At 43.9% G+C, this 25,284-nt stretch overlaps 2 protein-coding genes across 2 annotated transcripts in view; one reads left to right on the top strand and one right to left on the bottom strand.

Annotated features, from left to right (window-relative positions):
- The window catches only part of FRRS1 (ferric chelate reductase 1), a 33,560-nt gene extending 27,028 nt beyond the window's left edge, over nucleotides 1-6,532 (bottom strand). The window contains exon 1 of the mRNA XM_054165637.1: nucleotides 6,499-6,532. The gene's annotated coding sequence lies outside the window, so the exon portion shown is untranslated. The remainder of the gene's footprint in view (nucleotides 1-6,498) is intronic.
- Nucleotides 6,533-7,423: 891 nt separating this feature from the next.
- Nucleotides 7,424-25,284, top strand: part of AGL (amylo-alpha-1, 6-glucosidase, 4-alpha-glucanotransferase) — a 43,918-nt gene continuing 26,057 nt past the window's right edge. The window contains exons 1-12 of the mRNA XM_054165639.1: nucleotides 7,424-7,581; nucleotides 8,028-8,177; nucleotides 11,083-11,293; nucleotides 12,507-12,673; nucleotides 13,450-13,653; nucleotides 17,956-18,137; nucleotides 18,744-18,855; nucleotides 19,154-19,274; nucleotides 19,838-19,940; nucleotides 20,032-20,129; nucleotides 20,684-20,823; nucleotides 22,670-22,857. Coding sequence (XP_054021614.1) covers nucleotides 8,096-8,177; nucleotides 11,083-11,293; nucleotides 12,507-12,673; nucleotides 13,450-13,653; nucleotides 17,956-18,137; nucleotides 18,744-18,855; nucleotides 19,154-19,274; nucleotides 19,838-19,940; nucleotides 20,032-20,129; nucleotides 20,684-20,823; nucleotides 22,670-22,857 — 1,608 coding nt within the window. The 5' untranslated portion in view covers nucleotides 7,424-7,581; nucleotides 8,028-8,095. The remainder of the gene's footprint in view (nucleotides 7,582-8,027; nucleotides 8,178-11,082; nucleotides 11,294-12,506; nucleotides 12,674-13,449; nucleotides 13,654-17,955; nucleotides 18,138-18,743; nucleotides 18,856-19,153; nucleotides 19,275-19,837; nucleotides 19,941-20,031; nucleotides 20,130-20,683; nucleotides 20,824-22,669; nucleotides 22,858-25,284) is intronic.

The raw sequence follows: 25,284 nt of genomic DNA, 5'->3' as shown, positions 1-25,284 counted from the left end.
ATAGGAAGAATTTTTCCTACCACAGCAAATTGTCTGTTCTTTTTTTTTCCCCAAAGAGAGGGGAATGTTGAATCATTGAAACAATCCTGACCATTTAAGAGGAAATAAATGATGCTGAAGTCACAATATAGGATGACATACTTTCCCCCGTAATTAATTCATTCTCTCCTCTTGAGCTCTGGCACTGTTTCATACTTATTATCTGTTTTACCAACTGACCTCCAGAAATACCCTTCTTATGTATGCTTCTCTTTTATCTTAATTGCCAATGGCATGGTGTCCAGAGAAGGGCCATGGGGATGATCAGAGGGCTGGAGCTCCTCTGCTATGGAGACAGACTGAGGGAGTTGGGGTTGTTCAGTTTGGAGAAGAGAAGGCTCCGAGGAGACCTTATTGTGGCCTTCCAGTATATGAAGGGGGCTACAAGAAAGCTGGGGAGGGACTTTTTAGGGTGTCAGGGAGTGACGGGACTGAGGGGAATGGATCCAAGCTAGGGGAGGGAAGGTTTAGATTAGATGTTAAGAAGTTCTTCCCCATGAGGGTGGTGAGACACTGGAACAGGTTGGTTGCCCATGGAGGTGGTAGAAGCCTCATCCCTGGAGGGTTTTAAGGCCAGTCTGGATGTGGCTCTGGGCAACCTGATGTAGTGTGATCCTTGCAATCCCTTCCAACCCTGACCTTTCTGTGATTCTGTGAAATATCATCTCTGCTAGTTAACACAGAACACCAGAAATACTCATCCAGCAAATTTTATGTTCAAAACCTAGACCAGGTTCAGTATCATCACCACCAAGGTTGGAAGAAACCTTAAAGATCGAGTCCAACCTGTCACCACAGACCTCATGACTAGAGTAGGGAGGACACTACTGCCCACTAGCAGGCTTGAACTCATGACCTTCCCATTAAGGGTCTTATGTGCTACCAACTGAGCCACTTTTGATTGTTCATCTCCCTGTACTCTTGAACTCAGCAGCTTGCTGTGATCCTGGCTTGGATAAGAAACATGGAGACCAGTAGGAACCAGTAGGAACACCACTGGTGTGGCCACACCTCGAGTGTTGTGTTCAGTTCTGGGCCCCTCACTACAAGAAGGACATTGCGGTTCTGGAGCACATCCAGAGAAGGACAATGAGGCTGGAGAGGGGCCTGGAGCACCTGGGCTACAAGGAGGGGCCGAGGGAGCTGGGGGTGTTTAGAATGAAGAAGAGGAGGCTGACAGGAGACCTCATTGCTCTCTACAGCTCCTTGAAGGGAGGTTGGAGTGAGGAGGGGGCAGCCTCTGCTCCTTGGTGGCAAGAGACAGGACCAGAAGAAATGGTTTCAAGCTGAGGTTCAGGCTGGATGCTATGAAATATTTCTTCCCAGAGAGGGTTCTCAGACATTGGAATGGTCTGCCCAGGGCGTTGCTGGAGTCGCCATCCCTGGGGGGTTTTAAGCAGCCTGTGGAGCTGCTGCTTAGGGACATGGTTTGGGACTGAACCTAAACTTGGTCAAGGGTTAGACTTGATGTGCTTGGAGGTCTCTTCCAAACAGATGTTTTCTGTGATTCCTCTCTACTAATCAGCTCTTTCTACTTTCATTTGTTGTTGTTGTTGTTGGTTGTTAGTAACACATAAACACTCACAGTTGGAAATGTATTTATCAGAAAATAATTGTTTACAGAGAGGTAAAAGAAAAGCTGCTTTTCCGACTTCCAGCCAATTACACCACCTAGCCACTTGGTGGCATTAACCGCTAAGTAAAATAAGGTTTTCCACTCCGCTACACGGAAACTTCCTTTCAGAGGATCACAGGATGTCAGGGGTTGGAAGGGACCTCTGGAGATCTTCCAGTCCAACTCCCCTGCCAGAGCAGGACCACAGAATCTGGCGCAGGTCACACAGGAATGCATCCAGACAGAGCTTGAAAGTCTCCAGAGAAGGAGACTCTGCCACTGCTCTGGGACCCTTACAGTAAAAAAGTTGCTCCTCAGGTTGAGGTGGAACTTCCTGTGCTGCCCTTTTTTTCTTTTTCCTATGGAAAAGTGCCTCCTGCAGAGGCAGGTGTCCTGGTTTTTCTGGGATCAATCATAGGCCAGCCACGGCATGCAGACCATTAGCAGTTTGGAGCAACAAGGGCAGCTGACCTGCATTGGCTCACAGGTGTATCCTGTATTATAAATGTCACATGCATTATAAAGAGGGACGTTCCTCCTCTTTCTGTCCCTGGAAGGGTCTGTTTACTCATCCTGGTCCTGAGCTCATATCCACTGTCCCCTGTCCTATCACAGAGTGCAACTGAGCAGAGCCTGTCCCCTCCCTCTTGACACCCAGCCCTCAGATATTTATAAACATCCCCTCTCAGTCTTCTTCTCTCCAGACTAAAAGCCACGGGGCTCTCAGCCTCTCCTCATAAGGCAGTGGGAATGAGCAAGAGACAATCAATATTTTTCAGGAGGACCTATAAAACTGGGAGAGCAGATCTGCTTGATAAAACATTGCTGCACTCCCTATAGCAATAGATACTCTGAAGTCTTAAATCTCAGCATCTCTCAGGAGTGTTAGATGGAACAATTTACAAAAGCAAGAGGTGCTGCTAGTGATTCAGCAAGCTGATGCACCACGGCCTCCTTGTCAAACAAAAATGGGCCCAGCACATTTGGGTTCATTTTACACTTCACTAAGTTAAATGGCACAAGAATACTGTTCAGACACTAAGGTCAAAATGTTTGCCACATCACATTTGCAGAAGACAGTATCAAATGAATGTGATGCTGTCAGCTGAAGCAGACACGTATATCTGGAGCATTGAACAATTTTATTTGGGCTTCTTTAAAGACAAATGCTCTGAATTTTACTGCTTACTATTAAAAATTAATAGTAAGTTTATCTTTATATGGAAGTTAAAGGGAGAGCATTGATTGTTTGAGGCCACACAGCAAAAGAATGGCCAAGATGGGATTAAAAGCAAACAAAAAACCCACCTGTTTCTGCAGTCCAAAAATGCATGATGACACCATGTTCATCTTTGAAAGGTCAGACCAACACTGCCAAGTAATTAAAGGGCACTTAACATGTTTGGTTAAAAACAAACTGCACAGGCCAATGTCCTAGCCACTCCAACTCATTTAATTTTGTACTTACACAGACATTCTCATTCCAGCCTGCTATTTACTCACTGCCTATCAGGCTATTGCAATCTGTTTAGCTATTAAGAAGGTACTACAAAAAAGCCCATATGTAAATTCCTGCTGGGCACACACAGGATCACAGGATGTTAGGGGTTGGAAGGGACCAGATGGGTCTTGAAAATATTCAGAGAAGGAGACTCCACAACCTCTCTGGGCAGCCTCTTCCAGTGCTCCGGGACCCTCATAGTAAAGAAGCTCCTCCTCATGTTGAGGTGGAACCTCCTGTGCTGTAGTTTACATCTATTGCCCCTTGTCCTTTCACAGGGTGCAACTGAGCAGAGCCTACCCCCTCCCTCTTGACACCCAGTCCTCAGATATTTATAGACATTGGTTGTATCCACTCTCAGTCTTCTCCTCTCCAGACTGAACAGCCCTAGGGCTCTCAGCCTTTCCTCATAAGGCAGTGCTCCAATCCCTTCATCATACTTGTAGCCCTCTGTTGGACTCTCTCCAGCAGATCCCTGTCCCTCTTGAACTGGGGAGCCCAGAACTGGATGCAATATTCCAGGTGGGGCCTCACTAGGGCAGAGTGGAGGGGGAGGAGAACCTCCCTGGATCTGCTGGACACAATCCTCTTAATGCACTCCAAGATACCACTGGCCTTCTTGGTCCCAAGGGCACAAAGTGCCTAAGGACAGCACTTTTCAGCCACTGCGTTACAAAGATCTAACTCACAGGGAAGACTGCAGTCTTGCCAAATTGTAGATACAGTTTAAAAGACAAGGAGGATGAGATCTCCCTGTCAGAAGACAACAGCTAGACAAAAGATTCAACCACTCAGAATCTTCCTGTTGTTTAACTATACCACAGTGTTAATGCATGAGTTTACAGGTCCTGAGTGTGAGGCATTGGAGAAAAGTGTGTTATCACTTTAAATTTTATAAAGTATCATGTCTCCTGCATACAGACCAAAGGAATCTGGGTTTAATTTTAGTTAGATGCTCAGTTAAATTCCCTGGTAGTTAGTTTTCACTGTTGTTATTGGGAGCTATTGTTCTGCCATTAAAACAAATACTGTGGTGTAACTATTCTAAGTTCCCACACTTTGTAGTCACAACACTTAAAGCAGGCATAAGCACTATGACATGAGTGTGATCTGACACCTAATGAACAGGCTTCCCAAACTGTACTGAGGCCACTGCAAAGGTAAATGTTCTGCAACACTCTGTTCCAACACAGAAGGTGGGATGGGAGGGAGTACGAGGAAGGTGTATGGAAGATGATTGAAGAATTCTGATCATATATTTGAAACAGTGGAAAACTAGTCTCTGGTAATGACATTGATATTGTATCCACTCTTGTTTTGATGCAACTATTGATCTTTTCATGCTGTGGTATATCATATCACACACAGAAAAAATCCAAACTCAAAATGGCACTCAAGCCCACCATGTACATCCCAGTGTACCAAATGTCACCCGTGACTGCTGTTGGCTGTGTCCTGTACAATAGCTGCAGTGTTAAATGATGGCACTGGTACATTGTTGCTCTGCTGGTGTGGTTCTCACATACAAAAAGCCTGCTCAGTTTAGGTCTGTTAAATTACAGGCCTGCAACTTATGTCCACCAGCATACCAGATTTGCCAGCATAAGAAGTGATGTTGATGGAGAAAGGATTAGAGCTCTGCTGTTCTAGGCAAGCTTCATCAAGGGACCTGCCATAATCATTCAGGATCTTTGTAGTAGTCATTCTTTTCACATTGAATTGAAGGCCAATGAAATAACACTGTTCTGATTATTAAGTAATTTAGTAGTACTTAGGGACCCTTTTTTTCACCATGTAGTGGATCAAGTCCATCTAGACTGACATCTGTTTTAGATAGTCACAAATGTTGGTCAAACCAATTGCTTGACAATTGGGAATTGGGAGACTGCTAATTTGATTTCCTTAATGATTTTTGTCTTGAGAAAACTTAAAAATCCTTTTTCATCAACTTGGATGTATTTCAAAACCTGTCTAAATGTACAGTGGAGATGTGGCAATGCAAACCTAATTACAGAGTTTTCCTATTAAGCAAATGAACCACACTTTAAAACTTACTAGCACTGGCAAAATTGTCTTCAGTAATACTATTGCAGTTTGAAGGGGGAAATTTAATCTAGTCCCTGACTGCAAAGACTGAAAATAAATCACCATTGGGTGAAAAACAAAAATTAATTATAAGGTCCATATAATTAATTGGATTGCTAATGGGAATATAGAGCAGAGGCATAAACAGTTCTTGCTTTCTTCTCCTGTCCCTTCTACTTGCAACCTCTCTCTCCCATGGCCTTGCCAGGGGATCTCTGTTTTGACTACTGTGTAAGGTAACAGGAAAAAGGGAGGGAGGAGGGGAGGAGGTGAATGGGTCCCATGGATCCATCCAGGGGTATTCTGAGGAGTTTGTGTTGCTTATAAATTGTATATATATTAATTCTATTGCACATATATTGTGTTTTGTACATATTCATTGCATTTCATATTTCTAGATTTTAGCTGGCTTGTAAATAGAGCTTCATTTGCTTCCATCCCAAACTGAGCTAGTCTGGCAATTTTACTTTGGGGGGTAAATCTATCAAATTAGTTGGGGGTTAATTTCAATCCACAACAAATACTCTTTTGGATGTTCTTTGCTTTTCACAAGGTGTCCAGCATTTATTTTGGGGTAGGTACTTATGCCAAGGACTTGGCTACATAAGCAATTGTCTGATCGAACTTCTAAATCCCACCCTGTCTGAAGTACATGACAGGTCAATAGGAAGCCTGGAGGAAGAGTCACATGCAAGGCTGTGGCAGACCAACTGAAAAGTCACTTCAGGATACTGAAGTCTGCTGAGGACCATTACAGAGAGATGGTCCAAATCTCTTTCTGTGATATGTCTGTTTGGTTTGTTCCCACAACTCTCATAACTGTTTGAACTGCTTGTGTTTCCCAGCATACAGGAGAACTGGACTTCTGTTAGGTGCAAGCCCGTCCTGTATACAAAACACCCAGGACAGCATTCTAAGTAAGGAATAAGGGGGCTGAGAAAGTCAAGCATGATGGAAGAATCTTACTAGGCCCCCAGGAAATAGCTGTGTGAAATAATCCAGACTGGAAGTATCATGTTTGAACAGTATCTGAGTAAGTCTCACTGAGGTTTATGTTAGGGGTACTGCACAAACAAAGCATGAGGCTTTTACTTGGAAGTAAATGGTTACATGTAAACTGTTTTGCAGACTCCTCCCAGTTCCACAAAATATACCTTTGAAAAGAAAAATAATAAACAATCTAACACTAAATTTGAGAAGCACTTTTTTTTTTTTTTTCCCCTTTTAGCATAGTTGCAGGCAATAAAAATAGACTGACCTTCCAAAGCTGCACGGCTGACCTTTACAGTGGGGTACAGTTAAGGGCATGGGTGGTGAGAGGCCTGGAGCAACTGTCCCTGGTATTCTGCAACGCAAAGCGATGGTTGGGCTGTCTGGTGGCAGCAGCTGGGGTGACAGCATGCTTCAAAACAAGGCTAGTAGCTTCTTGGTTTGGGCTTCTTTTAAACCACCTTACGTCTTGGCCAAAGACACATCCCTGGAGTGTGAACTCTCGTCCACATACCGTATATAGCACTTAAACTCTGGCTGATACCATGTTTTTTTCAGCCTGTGGGGAAGGAGCCGGCTGTCGGGCACCGGGTACGCCTCGATGCGGAGGCAGGCAGCAGGCTCCCGTCCGCGCCAGCCCCTGAGGCGCGGCGCGAGCTGGAGCGCTGAGGGAGCTAGGTGGCGCGGCGCCTCCATCACGGCAGAGAGGCTAGGCCCAAAGGCGTCGCAGCTTTAAAGTCACCTTTTCCTCAGCGGACTGCCCGCTAAACTACGAAGACTTGGTTTCAGTGCTGTAGCCCCCACGGTGCGCGGTCGCTCGTGCTGGCACTCACAAGCCGTACGTAAAAGCGCTGGTGGGGCCTATGGCCGCGAAGGCCACTACGCGCCCTCCGAAAGCCCTCGGGTGCTCCCGGGGGCCAGACTGGCGAAGCCCTCTCCCCTCCACAAGTAGTACTGCTCCGCAGAGCGGAACCTCTCCTCTCGGGGCGGGGCCAGCCCGAGGCGGAGCCAGGCCGCCCGGGCCTCGCCGCCCCGCACAGCTGCCGGGGCGGTCCGGATGCTCTCGCGGGAGCTGCGCTGGCGCCGCCCGTCTCCGTGCGCGGCCCCGGAGGAACCAATAAACTTTGTTTCAAAAAAAGGCAAGGAAAGAGGAGGAAAAAAGCGGTCCCACCGGGTGTGTCGCGGCTGCTGGCGAGTGCGCGAGTGACTGCCCGCCCGCCCGGCCAGCCCGTGGCTGTCGCAGTAGAAGCGGGCAGACGCACTGCTGTAGCCCCCGCCCTGGCTCCTCTCGGCCTCGGCTGCCGTCGCCCTCCGCGGGGAGCTGTGCCTCCGCTGCTCTCCGGGCCCGCTCGTGAGTATGGTGGGACGGCTGAGGCGGGCACCGCTTCCCGCAAAGACAGGGCGGCGACAAGGGGCCTGGCAGTAGTTCTCGGCAGCACCGGGGCGAGCGGAGAGAGTGACAGGTGTCAGGCTCCCTCCCCCCCCTTTTCCCCCTCCCCCCGCCTCCCCTCTCGGGAGCAGGTCGGGCCGGGGGCACCTCCGCGGCTGGGGCTTCGGGCCGGGCCGCGCTCTGGGACGGGGTGCTGCTGGCGGCCGTCCCTGGCCAGGTGAGAACTGGGTGCCTCCTGACAGCTCCCTCATACCCTGCTCCCTGTCCTGTCGCGCCTCGTCTCCTCACTTCTCGAGGCTGGGGAACATGTAAGCGAAACCTGCGGCGTGAGGCGTTCCCTAGCAGCCGTCCTCCTCCAGGGGATCGCCAGTGACCTGTAAGTGTTTATCTGTTCTCTCTCACGGCAGGGATCGCTTCTGCTTCCCTGAAGTGAGTTTGCTGGCGCAGGAGCGGCGCCGGGCGGACGGCCGCAGCTATGCCGAGCAGTAAGGAGACACGGGTGCTGCACCTCAGCGAGATGGAGAAGCTGGATAAGACCCTCTTTAGGCTGGAGCAAGGTAGGTCGGGGGCGGTGGGCTGCGGCCTCCTCAACTTCTCCTCCTCCTCTGCTGGGAATCCTCTGGGGCCGGGTGAGAGGGAAATGGCCGGAAGGTCGTCAGCTTCTTCGGGCAGTAGTGGAAAGTGAGCTCAGCTTGCGGGGGTGATTTTCGTTTGGTTTGTTGTTTGTTTGGTTTAATTTCCTCGTTTTAAATTGATATTTGTGTTTTAAATAGAAACATTTTCTGAAATGCTTGCTTCCACGGTAGAGTTCTATGGGCTGCAGTCGTGGTGCAGTCTGACATAAAACTCTTGGGAAATGAAGAGCAGATCAGTTAGGAGCTGTCAGTCTTCATGGGAATGAAGTGCAAATCATTTTTTTAGACAGAATCTGCAGGACAAGACCTCTGCTTTTATCACTTGCACTTCAGTAAATGGAAAAAAGGCCTCACAAGTCAAGATCTCTAGTATTTATTTGCAATGTGTTAGGCAGCACCCCATTGTTAATATTACAATTTTGAAATGTATCAGTAATACTAACATTTTGCAGAGCATGAGGTGGTTTCAGAATATGAGATCTTGAGCTCCTCCTAAATTTTATCCTGCGGGTCATTTTTCTTATATCTGTGTTATGTTAGTATTCTGGCTATATACTTGTAAGAACTTTGTTACTTCTCTCTAAAAGCATTCCTATTTCCAAAAAAAAAAAAGCCCTAAACAACCCAACCTCCCCCACTAATTGGTCTGAAATTATGATGGTCAGCAAATTCAGTCTATAAAAATAAAGCCACTGTCTTTAGAAAGCATTTAAAGTAATGCAACAAGTTTTATTGCTCATGATACTTTGTTGGTTTTGTTACTAAGAACCTAATACCAAAATTGGTTAGTAGAGAAGAAGAATCCTCTTTAACTGTTTATCGTGTATGATTTCCTGCCAGTCTGTTGTAAGAAAATATCAGTAGTGTAGCAGTGCAGAGTTGGCCATAACCTTGATTTTTAATTTGTCCTTCCAGTTGTGTTGATTTTCTTGGAAGTATTCACATAGAAGTGCATTTGCTATCAGACACTGAAAGTGCCTCTGCTCTCGATAGGGCATGGCTAATTTTGATCGCAGCATTCCTGATGTCACTATAGCTGTTACAGGAAATAAGATATCAATGGCATATATCCCTGCACTCTAAGTTTAGTAACCCTTGTAATAAAACGATAAAATGCCAGGACAGTGCTGGGGAGAGTGTACATAACCTTCCAAAAGTGATTATTTTCTTTTTAAAATGTATTTATTTTTTGGTCATTTAAAAGATAAATATTTTCTGGCAATCAAATGAGCTTCATTTTACCTTTGCATTCTAAAATGACACCTTTACCTGGTGGGTTGTGCAGCGGTGGTGCTTATTGATGATGTTTATAAGAGAAACTGCAAGCTTGGTGAGACACATTTAAATGTATTCAGACATCAAATTCTGGTGTTTAGAGTCCCCATGATTCTACATAATAAGCAATTTATTTTTTTAACTTAAGATGCTAGAACTTAACATTGTTCAAGTTTTTTTACACTGTATAATTCACTGTCTGTGTGTCAGTAAATTTCTTTTTTCGTGAATACTCAGGTTTATTTTACTCCCAATGCTGTAGACAGCTAGGGCTAGTAGGTATTTGACTACAGCTAACTACATGACTAGCATGTAATGTAGTAAAAGTTACACTGCAAGCATTTACACCTGTTACAGCAACTTGAAAGGACACTGTAATGAGCCATGCACATGGTGGTGGCCCTCATCCTTGCAAGTGGAAACCTATTCTGAAACCTGTGGATTAAATTGCATTTTTTTATACCCAACTGAAAAGACTACAACACAGTTTGAGGTCCTAATGTTTTAACCTAATTTTATTCTCATTATCATGAGTATCTTAAGTCTAAATACTACTCTCTAGATGTCTGTGACCCCCTTTCGTTTGTTGAACTCTCTGAAAGTTTTAACAGTTTGTTTGTATATTGTAGATTACACAGAAGTAATTACTTCTGCTATGAGGACAGACTGAGGGAGCTGAGGTTGTTCAGCTTGGAAAAAAGCAGAATCCAGGGACATCTAATAGCAACATTCCAGGACCTGAAGGGGGCCTACAAGAAGAATGGAGAGGCTGTTTACAAAGGCCTGCAATGATAGGACGAGGGGCAATGGCTTCAAACTAAAGAGCAGAATTTAGATTGGATGTTAGGAACAGGTTCTGCACCATGAGGGTGGTGGAACTCTGGAACAGGTTGTCTAGGGAGGTGGTCGGGGCCCCATTCCTGGAGATATTCAAGGTGAGGCTGAATCAGGGCTCTGGGGCAACCTGATCTAGTTGGGGATGCCACTGCTGAGTGCAGAGGGGGTTTGACTAGATGACCTTTGGAGGTCCCTTCCAATCCAGACCATTCTGTGATTCTGTATCATTTTACAGTTAAAAGCATAAGGAATTTATCATTGTTCAGTGATCCCTCAGTGAAAAGAAGAAGAAATTTCAAATATTCTCTCTTTTGAAATACATTCCTATTTTTTCAGATGTTTTCGTGGGTCAGCTTAATTTATAGATTTGGTAAACCCAAAATCTGCATGAAATTGTATGCAGTCTGATGATGGTGAGGGTTTTGCTCTTTCATGTTCTTGAGAAGTTTTATATAGCAAAGAGGAGCAAAGTGGAAAGGAGATGAATAGTTGCGTGTAAGTAAAGGAAAGAAACAGTATGTAAAGTGTGCAATGAGCAGTGTTAGGAAAGGGGACAGATGATACTGTAGAAATGCACCATTCTGATTAAATTCTTGGCAAATATGCTGGTGCACTGTCTTGTTAATGTAGTGTCAAATGATGATGGGGAATTACAGAACAGAAATACCCACTCCTCCTGATAAAGTGACTCTTTTGTGTTTGGGTTTTTTCTTAGGCTTTGAACTGCAGTTCCGATTGGGCCCAACTCTTCAAGGCAAACCTGTGACTGTGTACACAAACTATCCAGCTTCTGGAGAAGTGTTTGATCGCCACAAATTCAGGACACTGTCATGGCACAATCCCACAGGAAAAGAAGATGATTCTGACAAATATTGCAAGCTGGATCTCCAAATTTCTGGGTCGTACCAGTACTATTTCAGTCTTGGGTAAGTGAAATTCCACAGTTAAAGCCAAATGCAGCCTACTCTCTTGGTCTGCATTTTAACCTGAAGAAATAACTTCTAAGAATGAAAGCATTTTGTCTATGCATATTTCAAATTGCAGCCATGGGCCCTATGCAAATCTGCAAATGAAAGGTAGTCCTTGTGGGGGTTGTCTGAGGTTTTCTGATGCAAATATATTCTTGAGAAAATACAGAACAAAGTTGACGAGCTTCTGTGAATGTTGGAAAGGCAAGCCACTTTCACAGGTTTGCAGTGTCAGCAGCATTCTGAATATCTAAAAGGTTCATTTGTACTTTATTGACTTTGAAGGTTGTTTTCTGTCTTTCTAGCACAGAGGTTTTTGCATTCTTCACCTTCTTTACTTCCTTCTCTTTTTCAATGAGGCAAGTGCAGAAGAGAGTGCCAGTGTCTGTAATAATTGTGGTCTGGTACTCAGTTTCTGGAAGATAAGTGGTTAACTTCATTCATTCTTAAAGGGGCATTTGTCTCAGATACCTTTCTGAGGGTGATGTGCCAAATGAAGGCCTTTGTAGAAAAGATGGGCAGTCATGCTTTTTTGTATCCTGGAAAGAGGAAGCAGTACTCTGTCTCAGAAAATAACAAAGGTAACTCACTTTTACTGAGAGCTTAAAGCTCTGTATACTCAGTTGCATTGCTGTAAATCCAGTAGAGGGACAACACAGAAGAGATTAACATCTGTGCAGTGTTGCCTATTTTCACAGAATATTAGTGGTTGGAAGGGACCTTGAAAGCTCATCCAGTCCAACCCCCATGCCTGAGCAGGATCACCTAGAGAAGATCACACTGGAGCACATCCAGGCTGGTTTGAATATCTCCAGAGGGGGAGACTCCACAACCCCCCTGGGCAGCCTGCTTCAGTGCTCTGTCACCCTCACAGGGAAAAAAAATTTCCTCATGTTTCCACAGAGCTTCCTCTGCCTCAGCTTCCACCATTGCCCCTTGTGCTGTCATTGGGCATCACTGAACAGAGCCTGGCTCCATCCTCTTGGCACTGACCCTTTATATCTTTATAAACATGAATGAGGTCTTCAGGTTCCTTGCTGTCCTGTTCTCCACCACTTCCCAGCCACCATACTGGGCTCCTGGGATTTTGAAACTGCTGTGCTTGTTGGATTGTCTTTCTGAAACTGGTTGGTACAATGGGTGTTTACCAAGGAAAATCAAATCTTCCTAGGAATGAAAAAAGCGGTGGAGGTTATATAGTTGTGGATCCTATTTTGCACGTGGGAGCCGATAATCACGTGTTGCCTTTGGATTGTGTGACACTCCAGACCTTCCTGGCTAAGTGCCTGGGACCCTTTCATGAATGGGAAGACAGACTCAAAGTTGCAAAAGAAACAGGTAATACCTATCCATATATTAAAGGATGCATGATTTTTGGTTTGCGATCAAAACCCAAAGCTAAACTGAAGAGCTTCACTGTAAATAGCTCAACGGTTCTTTAGTTTGTAGGCAAAGTGTTTTCCACTAAATTCAATTTAGTTAGCAGATTAGGTCAGTGAAATAAATAAAATCATTTGCAGAGGTGCAAGAATTCGATGATTTCCTAACACAGGAAATCATTTTTGGTTTGGGACACCTCACACTAGATCAGGTTGCTCAGAACCCCATCCAGCCTGGCCTTAAAAACCTCCAGGGATGAGGCTTCTACTACCTTCCCTGGGCAAGCTGTTCCAGTGTCTCACCACCCTCATGAGGAAGAAGCTCTTCCTACCATCCAATCTGAATCTCCCCATTTCTAGTTTTGCTCCACTCCCCTCAGTCCTATCACTACCTGACATCCTAAAAAGTTCCTCACCACCTTGTAGCCTCCTTCAGATACTGGAAGGATACAGTAAGGTCTCCTTGGAGCCTTCTCTTCTCCAGACTGAATAGCCCCAGCTCTCTGTCTCCATAACAGATGTGCTCCAGCCCCCTGATCATCCTCGTGGCCCTTCTCTGGACACATTTTTAAAGCTTGTGCTTTGTAGAATTTCAAGGGAAAGGTTCAAATTAATTTAAATGGGTTATTCAAACACCAGCTTCAAATGCATGTTAACAGTGTACCTTACTATGCTTCTTTCAATTACCTCTGACTGAAATTTTTCTTATTAAATAAATGGCTTCTTATTATGTAGGTTACAACATGATTCATTTTACACCACTGCAGAAGCTTGGACTGTCAAGATCATGTTATTCACTGGCTGATCAGTTAGAAGTCAATCCTGAATTTTCAAGCCCTAACAAGAAGTGCACTTGGAGTGATATAGGAGCTCTTGTGGAAAAAATGAAAAATGAATGGAATATGCTTTGCATCACAGATGTGGTCTACAATCATACTGGTATGCTTTTTATGTGTGCTAACAACCCAATTGGTCCTATAATTCATTCTTTCCCTTAACTTTTCCCCACTTGTTAGTAGTAGTTTTGAACAACTGAGGTACCTCTCTGTATTTGGATCTCTTAATTCCAGGACAACTCTTTACAGTTACCATAGAATGGTTTGGGTTGGAAGGGACCTCCATAAAAAATGTAAAAATTCTGTCTTCTTACTGAAAGAATTAATAGAGCCCTTCATAGAGAGAAATAATGAAGTGTGGGTGTGTCTGTGTTTTTATAATATGCTTATTTTTATGATCATAGAATGATCCAGGCCAGAAGGGACCCCCAAAGGTCATTTAGCACAACCTCCCCTCAGTCAGCAGTGTGCAGATTCAACATAAATGAGTGGTGTCTGCATTATGAATTATTTAGTTAAACTGAGTACTCTGTTGTTAAACAGGGTATTATTCTTGTAGTTACTTAAAAGTGCTGTAATTTGGCTCTAACATGCAGACAACAAACAGAATAGGGTCAAGAGGCTAGGATTAAGCAATGGAGTGAATGTGATGACTCAGTCTGTGAGGAAAGGGGCAAAAAAAAAGAGTTAGCTTTGTGTTTGATGTGGGGGGATTTTTAAGCATAAATAGGCCAATGCATTTGAAAGCTTTACTTACCTTAATTGCTTGAAAGGTAGTGGGTTTTCTTCAGTATGATCTGATCAAATTTAAATAGTGCTTCATTTTAACTTTGTAGATTGCTTGGATAATGAGTTTGATTTTATTTACTACAGAGTTTTCATCTCCTGCTGCAATGCTAAAGATCAAAATCATTAGCACTGTCATAGCAGAGAGTACAAGGAATGGTTATGTGTGTATGGTATGTTACAGTCCGTTGAGGTTTAACAAACCCAAGCTGCAAATCTCTGTGAATTTCAAGCTTTATTTGATTTGGTTCTTTGGTGTTGGCTGCGGCCATACACTGCTATCCAATCAGTCTGCAGTGCAGTGTGTGAGCCCTGTTGTTTGCCCGATCTGTTTGTTGAAAAGTTACCAATTATAGTTGTTGGCTACATGTCTGAGGGAATTAGGCTTTTAAACATTCTCCCTATTCTGGATAAAAAAATTCTTGCACTCCAACTAGGAATGCAGTTTCCCTCCCATGTGCTTGAGATCCCATCAGTTTTTTACTGGGTATATTTGCATGCTGCTATGAAACATGTTTTTATTCACAGAAGTTTCTACCTCTGAACTAGTTGTTGGACTCCAGAATGGAGTCTAAAAATAGATACTTGCATATCACTATTAATTCTGTATCATATCTGCATTAAAAGCTTAAACTGTCCCACAGTAAATCCTCTAAGGCTGGTAATTCTAACAGCTCATGACAGCTTACAGTGGTTGTACCTGCTGGTAGTTGCTGATTTCCATGTGAGACCACTGTGTAAATAGAACAATACTTATACCTCTCTTCCTGTTGTAAAGTGGAACAGCTTACTTTCAATATCAAGTAGTTAAGCTTAGGTGTTTGGTTTTTACACCAGAATGGAGAGCAGGCTGCTTGCTCAGCAGAGAGCAGTGAGAATCAGTTTTTGATCTTGATGTCCCTGCTAGGCTCTAGTGAAAGCCAGCACCTGTGTCTTGACTTTAAAGGAGACATTTGTGCTGATGTTAAATATAGATGCACCTTTGGCATGCTGCCAGGGCTACCATAGAGAAACTTGCAAACCTTGTCTGGTAACCAGGTAGATGTGCCATTTCTGGGCTGCCATTTCCCTTCAGGGTCCTCAAGCACCCTGTAAGTAAGAAATGCTTTGTTCTCTGCCATTTACTTTCATCAGGAGACAGAAAAAGGAGAGTTGCTTCTTTTCTGAGCTTTTAGTGGCTGTAATCATACAAAGTCATAAAAATAAACTGCAATAAATTAATTATTGTTATCTTTCAGAAGGGGCTACTATTGATTAACTGCAGATTAACACCTTAGTTAAGTCCTCTTTCCAAACACCTGACTAATTGCATCAAACACCACCTTTTCTTGGCTTTATAAAAGGGACCAAAACATAAGTGTCTTGGGTAGTAAGCATCATTACTAAATACTAAATTTGCATTTAATTTATGCAACAATGAATCAGTCCTTTGAAAAATGTGGAGTTATTCCCTTGAATAAGTGTATATGCATTTTAGAAAGTGTTTTCTGCAAGTTGTCATCTCATTATTTCCATATTCTTGTACTGAAGTATGCACTTCAGAGCATTTTCTCTCTAGCTGTAACAAGTTTATTCACAAGTGATGGGCAAACTTCTTTCTGCATAAATCAATTTCTTTTGGTGTTACGTTGTGAATCATTGTGTCCAGTTCTGGTACCCTCAGTTTAAGAAGGACATTGAGACACTTGAACGTGTCCAGAGAAGGGCAACGAGGCTGGGGAGAGGCCTCGAGCATAAGCCCTGTGAGGAGAGGCTGAGGGAGCTGGGATTGTTTAGCCTGGAGAAGAGGAGGCTCAGGGGAGACCTTGTTGCTATCTACAGCTCCCTGAAGGGAGGTTGTAGCTAGGTGGGGTTTGGTCTCTTTTCCCAGGCAGCTGTGACAGAATGAGGACACAGTCTCAAGCTGTGCCAGGGGAGGTTTAGGCTGGATGTTAGGAAGAAATTCTTCACAGAGTGATATGCCACTGGAATGGGCTGCCCTGGGAGGTGGTGGAGTGATCATGCCTGGAAGTGTTTAAAGAAAGCCTGGATGAGGCACTTAGTGCCATAGTTTAGTTGATTAGATGGTGTTGGGTTGGATCTCAAAGGTTTTTTCCGACCTGGTTAGTTTTGTGATTCTGTAGTGGTCTGTTTGCATGCACAGATGGTGCACTCATCTTCCTGTGTGAGACTCGGTGGTGTTGCTTTCCACCACTCTACTTACTATGTACACAACTCTGTTACAGTTGATCCTTTCTTAAAAGCCCATATAACTACGTTTTCCATTGGTTATTGCTTGGCTGATGTGTGCACTTTTGCCCTGTGGCTCTGTGTGTATGTATCATCTGCTAGGGTTAAGAATATTTAAAAATAAACAATTTAAGCCATCTTAGATCTTGACTTGGGATGTATGTTTTGCTTTCAATAAACAAATATCATGGAATCATAGAATGGTCCAGGCCAGAAGGGACCTCCAAAGGTCATCCAGTCTGACCTCCCCACAGTCAGCAGGGACATCCCCAACTGGATCAGGCTGCCCAGGGCCTCATCGAGCCTCACCTTGAATATCTTCAGGCATGGGGCCTCAACCACCTCCCTGGGCAACCTGTTGGCAGTGTTCCACCACCCTCATAGTGAAGAACTTCTGATATCCAATCTAGATGTGCCCTTCTCTAGTTTGAAGCCATTGCCCCTTGTGCTGTCACTGCAGGCCTTTGCAAACAGTCTCTCTCCAGCCTTCCTCTAGCCCCCTTCAGGTGCCGGCAGGCTGCTGTTAGGTCTCCCCAGAGCCTCCTGTTCTCCAGGCTGAACACCCCCAGCTCATTCAGCATAACAGAGGTGCTCCAACCCCTGATCATTTTCAGAGTTCTCCTCTGGACCCTCTCCATCAGGTCTATGTCCTTCCTCTATTGAGGGCTCCAGAGCTGTACACAGTACTCCAGGTGAGGTCTTACCAGAGCGAAGTGTCAGAATCATCTCTCTGGATCTGCTGGCAACACATCTTTTGATGCAGCCCAGGATGTGATTTGCCTTCTGGGCTGCAAGCTCACACTGCCTGCTCATGTCCAGCTTCTCACTCACCAGCACCCCCAAGTCCTTTTCCTCTGGGCTGCTTTCTGTCACCTTACCCCCAGTCTGTACTGATAGTGAGGATTGTTTTGGCCCAGGTGCAGAACCCTGCACTCACTCTTTTTGATCGTCATGAGGTTCACCTGGGCCACCTCTCCAGTAGTAAGATTATCTTATATCTGGATGGATTTCTTGTAATCAAAAGGTGGGGTTTTTTGTTTGTTTGGGGTTTTTTGAGGGGTTTGTTTGTTTGATTGTGGTTTGTGTTTGTTTGTCTGAGTTTTGTAGCACTTTTAAATTGGTGGTACTACTATTGCATATTTTAATTACAACTAACAAAGTGTCTCTGCTACTCTTATTTGTTGCAAAACAAATGGTTGTCAGTAATGTGCACTTCTATGGCAGAGGTATTTTTCTCAGAGCATGGAAAACTTTAGTTGACAATGCAAACCAACTATACATGCCATAGTATCTTCACTTCTTACTGGTGAGACAGTTGCACAAAAGAACCAAGTGTTCAATTTGTGTATTTACATTTTGTTTTGTTTTGTTTTCCCCTTTCTTGAACAAGCTACTAACAGTGAATGGCTCAGGATGCACCCAGAATGTGGCTATAACCTTGTGAATTCTCCTCATCTGAAGCCAGCTTGGGTCTTGGATAGAGCTCTGTGGCACTTGACCTGTATGGTGGCTGATGGAAAATACACTGCGAAAGGGGTTCCTCCCTTGATTGGAAATGATCATCACCTGAATGTAAGTGAATGGGAGCTAAGTAGATACTAATGGACACTATAAATAGCTGGATAAACCACTGTGAAAATGCAGAAAAGGTACATACAGGAGGGGCTGAGGGAGCTGGGGTTGTTTAGCTGGAAGAAGAGGAGGCTCAGGGGAGACCTTATTGCCATCTACACCTGTTCCAGACAGGTGGGAGTTGGTCTCTTCTCCCTGGCAACCTGTGACAGAATAAGAGGACATAGTCTCAAGCTGTGCCAGGGGAGATTTAGGCTGGATGTTAGGAAGAAATTCTTCACAGAGAGAGAGATTGGCCATTGGAATGTGCTGCCCAGGGAGGTGGTGGAGTCACCATCACTGGAAGTGTTTAAAAGAGCCTGGATGAGGCACTTGGTGCCATGGTTTAGTCGATTAGATGGTGTTGGGTGATAGGTTGGACTCCATGATCTTGAAGGTCTTTTCCAACCTGGTTAATTCTGTATTCTGTACTTTGCAAGATACACTTTATGAATTAACCCTTTCCTCCCCATTAGTTTTTTTCCTGAGTAATGTGTATGAGGCACTTGGCTTTTCTTAATGCTATTAATCATCATTGTTCACTAACTTGACTTCCCATTTTTACAGTGTATCCGCAAAATCATTTGGGAAGAGATCTACCCCAAAATTAAACTCTGGGAATTTTTCCAAGTGGATGTGAACAAAGCTGTGCATCAATTTAAAACCCTTCTAACTCAAGGTAAAGTGTGTTGCTGAAGCATGTGGATTATATATTAAGAATTCAAGAAACTCTGAGGTAAATTTAGCAGTAAGATGATACCCCAACTAACTGCATTTTTTGCTATGTGAGAAATCCACTGTGCTGTTTTAAGCATACAAAAATTCTTTCAGGGCCTGTAAAGCCTTTGAAGATCTTGAACCCCTTTAAAGCCTTTACCTTGCCTAGTCTTGCTTGTGCTAGATTATTAAAGTTGTTTGTCTTCTAAATGTAATCCCTGTTTTTACTTTATGAATACTCTTTTCTGTTTTGTGTTTAGGCAAAAGGAGCAGTAAATCTGATCCCAATCAACATCTTCAGATAGTTCAGGACCCTGATTATAGACGATTTGGCTGTACTGTAGATATGAATATAGCATTGGCAACATTCATACCACACAGGTACTGTATTATTTCTTCCCAATTAAAGTCATAGGATCACAGGATGTTGGGGTTGGAAGTGACCTCTGGAGATCTTCCAGTCCAATCCCCCTGCCAGAGCAGGACCATAGAATCTAGTGCAGGTTGCACAGGAATACTTCCAGACAGTGCTTGAAAGCCTCCGGAGAAGGAGACTCCACCACCTCTCTGGGGAGTCTGCTCCAGTGCTCTGTGGCCCTTGCAGTAAAGAAGATCTTGCTTATGTTGAGGTGGAACCTCCTATGCTGCAGTTTCCATCCATTACCCCTTGTCCTGTCACAGAGCACAATTGGGCAGAGGTTGTCCCTTCCTTCCTGACCCTCAGCCCTCAGGTGTTTATAGACATTGTCCCCTCTCAGTCTTCTCTGCAGACTTAAAAGCCCCAAATACCACAAATAGAGCCCCAAAATCACAAATTAAATGTAAAACCCCAAACTTACTTTCAGTAATGGGAAATAGATAATTTTTCATTCCTTTTAGCTATGCACACTACCTGTTTTAAAAATCAATTAACCTTTCTCTGCTTTTCTTGTCCTTCTGATAAGCAATGGGCCAGCTGCAATAGAAGAGTGTTGTAACTGGTTTCGCAAGAGGATCGAGGAGCTGAACGCTGAACAGTACAGACAAACTACTCACCATCAAGAGCAGGTCTTAATAATCACTGTGTTTTGATGCTGAATTGTTCAAAACTGCAAATGAATGCAGGCATTTCAATAATGCATAATTTAATTACTTCCAGGCTGTCAATTGTCTTGTGGGAACTGTGGTTTATGAGCGACTGGCTGATCATGGTCCTAAGCTGGGTCCTATCACAAGAAAAGACCCTTTAGTTACCAGGTATTTTTTTTTATGCTTTGTTTGGCAACTATTAGAACCTAGCCAAGGAAAGGGAGTTCAAAGTTCATTAAAAGTATCCATTTATATGTGCAAGGGTATGTTTTCTTCCTCATTGACAAATGCCTTTTAATGAATTGGCTGTCTTTTTAAGCAACAGTGATAACTTTAACAGACCAATGTGCCCAGAGAGTGTGAAGCAATGCTCAGAGCATGCTGAAGCTTTACACAGAACAAAATGCAGTTGTGGGTGGAACTAGGAAAGCAAGCATTAACCTGTTAAGTTTGATGTACTTGCTGCTGCTCATATATCTGAAGAGCTAGGGCTTTAATCTTGCATGACCAGCTAACACCAAGATAGTGGCAACACCTGTTCTTTCTCCTCCAAGGCATGCCCCATCATTTATAGTCCAGCAGCTGCTTTTTCCCTTTTCTTTTTAAATCTGTTTTATCTAAAAGCCAGTTCATGGCAGATACTTTCATTTCAAAGACAAGGAATTTGAGCTCTGGTTACCTTATGTGGGCTTTTTTTATTTAATTGCTTGTCTATGCCATAGGTATTTTACTTACCCATTCAAAGAGTCGTCTGTGGAGGAAGAGGAAACTATGATCCATCAGCCAGATAAAGCTTGTTATTTCATGGCTCACAATGGCTGGGTAATGGGAGATGATCCTCTTAGAAACTTTGCAGAACCAGGTTTGTAAAAGAGCTTCAAATCATTTTATAAACCTTCTGATCTTCTAACCAAAGCAAAAATGATTTTATTTCATCTGTCTTTATTCCAGCTGTATTCCTATGAAACTACAGGATAGCAAATAACTCACTTGATAGTGGGGTTTTTTTTCCCATTTAATATAGAGATCAACTGTAAAGACTGAATTTTGAGGTCCAGTTTTGCAAGGGAATTATACCAGCTTTCTGCCACTGAAATGGGGAAGTCCTGCCTCCTCACTTTTGTCATGGTCTTTGTTGCTTACTTTGTTCCAACACTACTGCTTGTTGGCATTTCCGTAAGACAATGACAGTGGCAGAAAACAATGAAAAGTTGGATAGTATTTTACTGCATTAGTGAGCAAAACCTGGATCCTTGAAAAGTCCAGTGACTGACAGTCAGGCCATCAAGGGATGACCCAGTTAATACAAATGAAGTGTGCAGATTATTTGTGGAGGTAAAATAGGATAGGAAATCACCATGCACTGAGATAATTGTCTTCTAATTCTTGTGGAGGTATCCAATAAAAGCAAGGTTTACAATGTTTGTTTCAGAGTAGCCATTCACTTTGTAAGCTGAATCAAACAAAGGCCAGTTAAACTTTAATTAGAAACCTTTAAGAGTTTGACTCTGCTTTGGAATCTAATCTGATTGACACTCCAGAATGATCTGGAGTTAGCAAACACCTCATTTCTGCAGTATAATCTGCAACCTTTTCACTGCTTTCTATTTACTACTTTCTTTTTCTTCTTTGCAGTGATGAAGAAAGATAATGTTATGTTCAAGGGAGTTCTTTGTTTGCCTTTCAGATAATTGTCCTTTCCTTCCTGCACTTCCTTCAGTCACTGGCTTTAGTTAGAATGCCTGACTTCCGTGACTGAGTTTTCTCTCTTAGCTCCGTTTTAAGTGCTTCATGCTTGTGTTATGCCTTTACAGGCAATTTGCCTTTACAGCATCCCATCCTGCAGAAGATAGGATTTTAAATTGTGGCTGTGGCAGCTTATGGTAACAAAATGAACTGCATTTTTTTTTTAGTTTGGCCAATGTAAGCAAAACTGATTTTGTTCACTTGTTTGCTGCTTTTTTGTTTGTTTTTTTTCCCATCTTTTTCTCTCCAGTACAGCTTTTGTACTACTTCAAAGAATGAAAAGGAATTTGTTTTCAATCTGAATAATTCATTCAGTGTCACAATAGAAGTTGAATATTCCCTTTGAGTACTCTGAAATTATACATAAATGTAGGTTCATAGAATGGTCCAGGCCATAAGGGACCTCCAAAGGTCATCCAGTCTGACCTTCCCACAGTCAGCAGGGACATCCCCAACTGGATCAGGCTGCCCAGGGCCTCATCGAGCCTCACCTTGAATATCTCCAGGCATGGGGCCTCAACCACCTCTCTGGGCAACCTGTTGGCAGTGTTCCACCACCCTCATAGTGAAGAACTTCTGATATCCAATCTAGATCTGCCCTTGTCTAGTTTGAAGCCATTGCCCCTTGTGCTGTCACTGCAGGCCTTTGCAAACAGTCTCTCTCCAGCCTTCTTGTAGTAGCCCCCTTCAGGCACTGGAAGGTTGCTGTTAAGTTTCCCCAGAGCCTGCTCCTCTCCAGGCTGAACACCCACAGCTCCCTCAGCCTATCCTCATAGCAGAGGTGCTCCAACCCCCTGGTGATTATCGTTAGGATTTTTACTTTTCATTGCAGTGTTCTGCACCTCAGAGATAGAAGCAGCAATCCTGCATTTTCATTTTGGTGCATGTTGTATGCTCTATATGTGTATCTCTGTGTGTATCCACACCCACATATAGAGACTGCAGTACCATTTCCTTCACAGGTTCGAACGTTTACTTGAGGAGAGAGCTTATTTGTTGGGGAGACAGTGTGAAACTGCGTTATGGTAACAAACCTGAAGACTGCCCATACCTCTGGGAACACATGAAAAAATACACTGAGATCACTGCTAAACACTTCCACGGCGTTCGCCTTGACAACTGTCACTCAACACCTATCCATGTGGCTGAGGTACGCAAAACTAGCCGTGGCTGTTAGGAAGCCACTTTGGGCTGTGGAGTTAGTCCTCTGCTGTTGCTGCAGACATCTTATGCTACAGAAGTCTGATGAGGGGAGGCTGTGGGAGCTGGGGTTGTTTAGCCTGGAGAAGAGGAGACTCAGGGGGACCTTATCACACTCTACAACTGCCTGAAGGGAAGTTGTAGTAAGAATCACAGGATCACAGAACTATTGAAGCCAGAAAAGACATCTGAGATCATCAGGTCCAGCCTATGTCCTAACACAACCACATCAGCTAAACCGTGCCACCAAGTGCCACATTCAGGCTTTTCTTAAAGACCTCCAGGGATGGTGACTCCACCACCTCCCTGGGCAGTCCATCCCAGTGCCTAAAGATGTGGGTCAGGCTCTTCTCCTAGGCAATCTAGGACAAGATGAGAGGGCATGACCTGAAGCTGTGCCAGGGGAGGTTTAGGTTGGATGTTAGGAAGCACTTCCTCAGGGAAAGGGGAATCAGACTCTGGAATGGACTGTACAGGGAGGTGGTGATGTCGCCATCCCTGGAGGTGTTAAAGGAAGAATGTGATGTCAGGTCATAGTCTGGACTTGATGATCTCAGAGGTCTAGCCCTGCCTCAGTAATTCTGTGATTCTGTGGTCTGCAGGATCAATGTGGCAGAGTTCAGGTGTGAAGTAACATTCCTCATACTGCAGCAAGATTTCTTCACTGGTTATGTTTAGGTGTGATTTCTTCTATTTTAAATAGAGTAGTGTAGCTATTGTGTCTTTTAATTCTCTGCTTTAGCTGAAATACTGCAGATGCAAATGGATCTGGCTCAGTTTTCTCCTCATGTAGCTGTGGACTTAGTACAGTGAGTGCCAGCATTCAGTATGTCAATATTAGTTGAGGTGATGGCCAAGGTTTGGTTGAAAAGCTTTGTGTTTCTTTGCCATGTATATTTTGCTATTGCAGAATTAAACAGGGAATGGTTTATTTCCCAGAAGTTAAAAGTTCATAATGAAAACTTGTGAAAAGTTTGATCTGGCAGGTTTACTGCTAACATTGGAGCTTCTTAGACCTCACTTTGTTCATACTTGCCTAGTAAATTAGACTTGAGTAGTGCAGCTTGTTAGTGCTTCACCTTAATTTGGTCACAGAGCTGATGTAAATCTCTGAAGTGCTGTCTAGAACAAGTTGATTTGCCCACACAGATGTTGTAAGTGACTTTTAAATGCAGCCAGTTCAAAACTTCTGCCATTCTTTCATTTATTGTTCCTATTTTGAGGATGATAACTTTGAAGGTTTAAACTGAAGTCTTCCTCGGATTACTACCTTAACAGATGCCTCTTTGATCCAACCTTTGTTACAGAATCACAGAAACGTTCAGGTTGGAAAATACCCTCAGGATCACCAAGTCCAACACAGAACCCTATTCTGCAAGGTTCCCCTCTAAACCGGATCCCCAAGCACCACATCCAAAACACCTTTAAACATACCCAGGCTTGGTGACTCAACCACCTCCCTGGGCAGCACATTCCAATCCCTGACCACTCTTTCCATGAAATTTTTTTTTTTCTACTGTCCAGTCTAAACCTACCCAGTCACAGCTTGAGGCTGTTCCCTCTCCTTCTATCACTAATCACCTGTGAGAAGAGACCAGCACCAACATCTACACAATGTACTTTCAGGTAGTTGTAGAGAGCCATGAGGTCTCCCCTCAGCCTTCTCTTTTTCAAACTAACCATCCCCAGCTGCTTCAGTTGCTCTTCATCAGATTTATTCTCCAGGCCCTTCCCCAGCTTCCTTGCCCTCCTCTGCACTGGCTCCAGCACCAGCACATCTTTCTTGTATTGAGGTGCCCAAAACTGAACACAGCACTCAAGGTGTGGCCTCACCAGAGCCGAGTACAAGAGGACAATCACTTCCCTGCTTCTGCTGGATACAGCTTTTCTAATCCCAGCCAGGATGCCATTGGCTTTCTTGGCCACCTGGGCACTGCTGGTTCATACTCGGCTGCTTGTCCACTAGAACCCCCAGGTCCCTTTCTGCCAGGTAGCTTTCCAGACACGCTGCCCCAAGCCTGTAGCATTGCTTGGGGGTGTTGTGACCCAAGTGCCGGACCTGTTCTTGCATTTTCAGTTAAGATCTTGTTTAAAACAAAGTTGCATTTAGCTTCATGCTGTCACAGGATTTCACAGGGTTATTCAGTCCTTAAATAACTCTGTAACACAAATATGAAGAGGGATTTGTGACCCTTGTCTGTTACTAATATTTTTCAATGATCTACATCTGTGACTGACTGGTTTATGTTTGGTTCATGTTAATGATTGCACACACAGCTGGCAATCGATGTCTTGCATTAAAAAAAATGTATTGTAATCTGTAGGAGATGCTAGCAACAGCCAGAGCAGTCAGACATAATCTTTATGTGGTAGCTGA

Source organism: Dryobates pubescens, chromosome 11 (genome assembly GCF_014839835.1).
Source record: "Dryobates pubescens isolate bDryPub1 chromosome 11, bDryPub1.pri, whole genome shotgun sequence".
Lineage (NCBI taxonomy): Eukaryota > Metazoa > Chordata > Aves > Piciformes > Picidae > Dryobates > Dryobates pubescens.
Note: the sequence above shows the minus strand (reverse complement) of the source record. Positions and strands in the feature narration are given on the sequence as shown.